Source organism: Drosophila teissieri, chromosome X (assembly GCF_016746235.2).
Source record: "Drosophila teissieri strain GT53w chromosome X, Prin_Dtei_1.1, whole genome shotgun sequence".
NCBI lineage: Eukaryota > Metazoa > Arthropoda > Insecta > Diptera > Drosophilidae > Drosophila > Drosophila teissieri.
Genome location: NC_053034.1, coordinates 23246508 through 23250654, shown reverse-complemented (window position 1 = coordinate 23250654; position 4147 = coordinate 23246508). Strand labels below are relative to the sequence as shown.

The following is a 4147-nucleotide window of genomic DNA, read 5'->3' as shown; positions in this document are numbered from 1 at the left end:
GGTCATGCATAAGGTCGACATTTTCTATGTCAGCATAGATTTGGACCAGTTTTTTAGATGCAGGCTTTTCTTCTTTTTAGTTTAGTTGAGTTTAGTTTCGGAGATTGTCTGTACGCCATCCAAATAAGCGGAAAACAGAGACTCTTCTTTTCCAGCACATTCATCAATCGGATGTGAGCTCCTTCTTCTGATCTTGGATATCAACCTTGCATGATGGCGCACTTTGTGTTGGGGAATGCACCTTAAATAAAAACTAAATTAGAACATATTCTTTGCAATTTTAGTTTAGAACAATTGTGAGTTTTTTACATGGACAATATACATTGTTAAAACATTTAAAAGCAATTAACTACAATAAAACAGGACCTTAACTTCAAATACACATAGCCTTACCTTTTTTAGCTCAAATAAACGATGTGCTTTTTTTTTTTTATTTTTAGATTTACCTCTGCTAAGCATTTTTGCTGGTCATTCAAGGGGGTCGTCTACCCTCGCGCTAAAATTTTGGGCCTCTTATTCAAGGATGGATAAAAAAACTACACATGATATTTGAATAAAATTTTTTTATTTGATTAATTAATGCTTAAACTTAAAGAAAGTAAAAAAAACGGATGAAATTGTCGGGAAATTTTCCATTTGCGCGTCGTGAAATGCACCACTGCCGGTGCAACGAGGTCAAACGGTCGTAATGATATTTCAGCTTCAGAACCGTGAAACAAAAAAAAAATTTTTTAACTTAATTTTAGGAACGTTGACTATGGCATGACACAAATTTTTTCAAAATTGGAACATTTCACAAAATGGCAGCGATTTGAAGAAAAAGATTCACTTTTTGACCATGTTTTCCAATCAAACAAATTTAAAAAAAAAGCTTGTGTCATGCCATAGCCAGATGTTTTGTGAATAAGTGACGCTTTACAGATATATTCTATAGTTTCGTTAGCTGGATGTTATACTCAAGAGAAGTGCGCACGCAAAAATTTTCTCCGGCTGGGCTCGTCGAATATGGGGTGTGGTGGTCTTGCTACTTCTCTTGGATTTGCCTTTAATCATTATGAAGTTAAAATTTTGCGTGAAGGGACAAGCCAAAAAATAGGGGCACGGGACATTGAGAAGAAAAGGAAAATGTTGCACTATATCATCACGAACACCTACTTATCTCAGATGGAATTGAGATACTTTTCGCCCTCCCTACCATGGCCGTTCTATTACCATATTTATATTCTCCGATTGAACGGCCCCTTCGATGTTCAGGGTTCTCAAGGGGTTAAAAGTATATAAATTTATGGAGACGCGATGCCGTCGGAGGATCTGGAGGAGTTGCGCGAGTTCGCGGACGCGCGGAACGCCACGCTGCGACGGTTTGAGCGGATAGTGGTGGAACGGAAGGCAGTCGCCGCCAAGGCCGCGTGGCAGAAACGCCTGTCAGAGTGCAGAAGGAGGAGGAGGCGCTGTGGGTACCACACCCACCGTCGTCGTGGCCACAGTCGCCATCGCGGCAGCCACCGACGCAGCCACCGCCAGCACCGATAGGAGCAGCCGCCGACGCCGGAGCCGCAACACCGAGAGCTGCCGCAGCCACCGACGCCGATGCCGCAGCCGCCACCGGCGCAGCCGCATCCACTACCACCACCACGCACGCCGACACCGCCGCCACCCCAGGATGAGGAGGGGCCCCGGTGCGAGCGGCAACAGTCCTGGGAAGTGGACCAGGCGCACGTCGCGCAGACGCTGCGCACAATCGGCATGGGCGGCCGCCGGTGGCACCAGCAAACGGTGACGTGGACATGGCCCGCACCAGCGGAGGACACGCCGGAGGCCCGCGTGTGGGAAGAGGTGGGCGCGGTCGGTTGGAGGCCGGTCGAGCAGCGGGCGCGTGAGTTCGCGTCCGGACGGAGGACGAAGGCCCGGCGGAGAACCCTGAGAAGGGTCCGTGGGTGTGGCCGGCACCACCACCACCGAAACTCGCGCGGCAAGAATCATGCCCCGAGGCGAGACAGCCGCCGCAGCGACCCTGCCTCCGCAGGCAGGAGTCGTTATGAGTGAAGCCGTGGCGAGAGGTCGAGCGCTCGGAGTGGCCTCCCAAGGTGGTCGAGGAGGCCGAGGCCCAGGCGGGCAGACGACATAAGGACCGCTGGGACAAGCTCTTTATACTGGACGGCCAGCGTTTCCGTTTGAAAAGGCGTCGCGGCGGCGAGGTAAGGGTCTATGTGCCCCAATAAACGAAGAAAAAACTAAAGCGAAAAACGAGTTGTTGGGACAGGGGAGGGCAAGGGCACACATGCTCACATAAAGCAAAAAGGAGGTGCGAAGTCATCCGCAGCAGCAAACAGGCACGCGGGCCAGCAAACGGACGCGGGGCCTGGCACGTCGACGCGAGGCTGCCGCAGGCGCGGAGACCAGGAAGAAGGCCTCCAGGGCGCTTGAGGGCCAGGGGCAGCCGCCCGGAGCATGCAGGGGCGGTCATCATGGATCCCTGCAGAAGGGCCTCCAGGGTGCCTGTGTCCAGGGCCAGCAACCCCGGAGCAACAAGGGGCATCACATCGTGTTCGAGGAGCTAAAAACAAAGAGAGGATGAGTAAAGATGGCGACTTTTACGCAAAATTCCGCAACTTACCTCCATTGAGCTGCAACTCCGAAATCCACGTGCTTGGAGAAAATCGGGATGGGGGCGCTACGATAATAGCGGTCGATCGATAGTGAGATCGATAGGGAACAACAACAATACTGGATTTTATATTAATTTTCAACACGCTGTCACACTATTGACAGCAATCGGCACGACATCGGAATATCGGAACAGGAAGTGTCAACGCCGGTCGCCAATATCGATAGCTCGATCGCGCAATCAGCGATGGGACAACATTGATAAAAGGAGGAAGTGGCAACGCCGGTCGCCAACATCGATAACTCGATCGTGGTGAGTATCGGTGGAGTTGCCAGAGATGGGAAGCGATGAGAAGGCGGGAAATTTGAATGCGGAGCTGGTGACCAGAAGCAGACGGCAACAGGTACAGAAAGCTGGAGAAGGGCGCGAGGATCGAGATGTCGAACGACAGGGTCTACTAGGCTAAGGCTGCCGGGCTGAGATCAAGGAGGCGCAGGTCGACGTGAGGAGTAAGGAACGACACTGTTCGAGGATCAAGATGCCACGTCGAGATGCTGAAAGACAGGGTCGAATAGGCTGAGACGTAAAGGCTGCGATCAGGAAGGCGCAAGGATGTTCAAGATGCCAAGTCAAGACGCTGAACGACAGGGTCTAATAAGCTGCGACTGCCAGGCTGAGAACGAAGGGCGCAGGGTCGACGAGAGGAGATCGAGGAAGTTGCCTATGCGAGGAGGAACCAAAGCAGAGGACCGCCGGAAGCAACATCCTTTTCAAAAGCTTCCGAAGAAAGGGGGAGATGTGAGGAGTCTTAAAACTCCCCACAAATCCGGGTGCAGGAGATCGGCATAGCAACGGAGAAGACGGCTGGAATGTGGGAGGAGTCAAGGGCGGTCAGGTCAAACGGGAAATAATGGACCTTGGACCACGGCAAAGCGGAGAGACCGTGAAATAACGGTACCGCGCTGGACCTTGGACTCGAACCGGCCAAGGGCGTAGAGGTCGAACGTTAACGGGGCGGACTTTGGACAGGCACAAAGAGGACGCACCGCGAACTAACGGGACATGTTTGGACCGCAGCGGGACTCCCGCAGCCGATATAAGGGACGGCGCAGGCGCAGCTCGGGACAGTCAACAAGAAGTACGCGAAGAGCCAGACAGCCACATAGTCGATCGGAAAAGTTACGCGAAGTACACGGAAAGTCAGCGAAAGTACGCCACATGGGCAGACAGTCAATACCGAGTGACAGTGAAGCAGCGAAAACAGAAGTACGTCAAGCGAGCATCCAGAGTGGATCTCCGCAAGTAAAGATCAGCGAAGGACGAGCGAACACCAGGACCTAGCGTGGTCAGAAAGGGACGGTGGAGTAGTTGATCACAAAGGTGGTTCGGGGAGGAGCGCTAGCTTATCTCACGGACGATACACCCTGCCCCATAACATCTAAGCCCCGGTCGAGCCCGCAGGTTATCCTTCGGCAAGGGCGACACGTGCCTGGCATACGCAGGAAGGGACGGTGGAGTCAGTGGTCGGCAAAGGTGGTT

At 52.4% G+C, this 4147-nt stretch overlaps 1 protein-coding gene across 1 annotated transcript; it reads right to left on the bottom strand.

Annotated features, from left to right (window-relative positions):
- Positions 1-707: 707 nt before the first annotated feature.
- Positions 708-2673, bottom strand: LOC122624483. Its single transcript, XM_043804039.1, has 2 exons — positions 2618-2673; positions 708-2557 (listed from the first exon to the last, which is right to left on the bottom strand). The coding sequence occupies exons 1-2, from the start codon at positions 2621-2623 to the stop codon at positions 2207-2209; spliced, it is 357 nt and encodes a 118-aa protein (XP_043659974.1). The 5' UTR covers positions 2624-2673; the 3' UTR covers positions 708-2206.
- Between the last annotated feature and the right edge of the window lie 1474 nt (positions 2674-4147).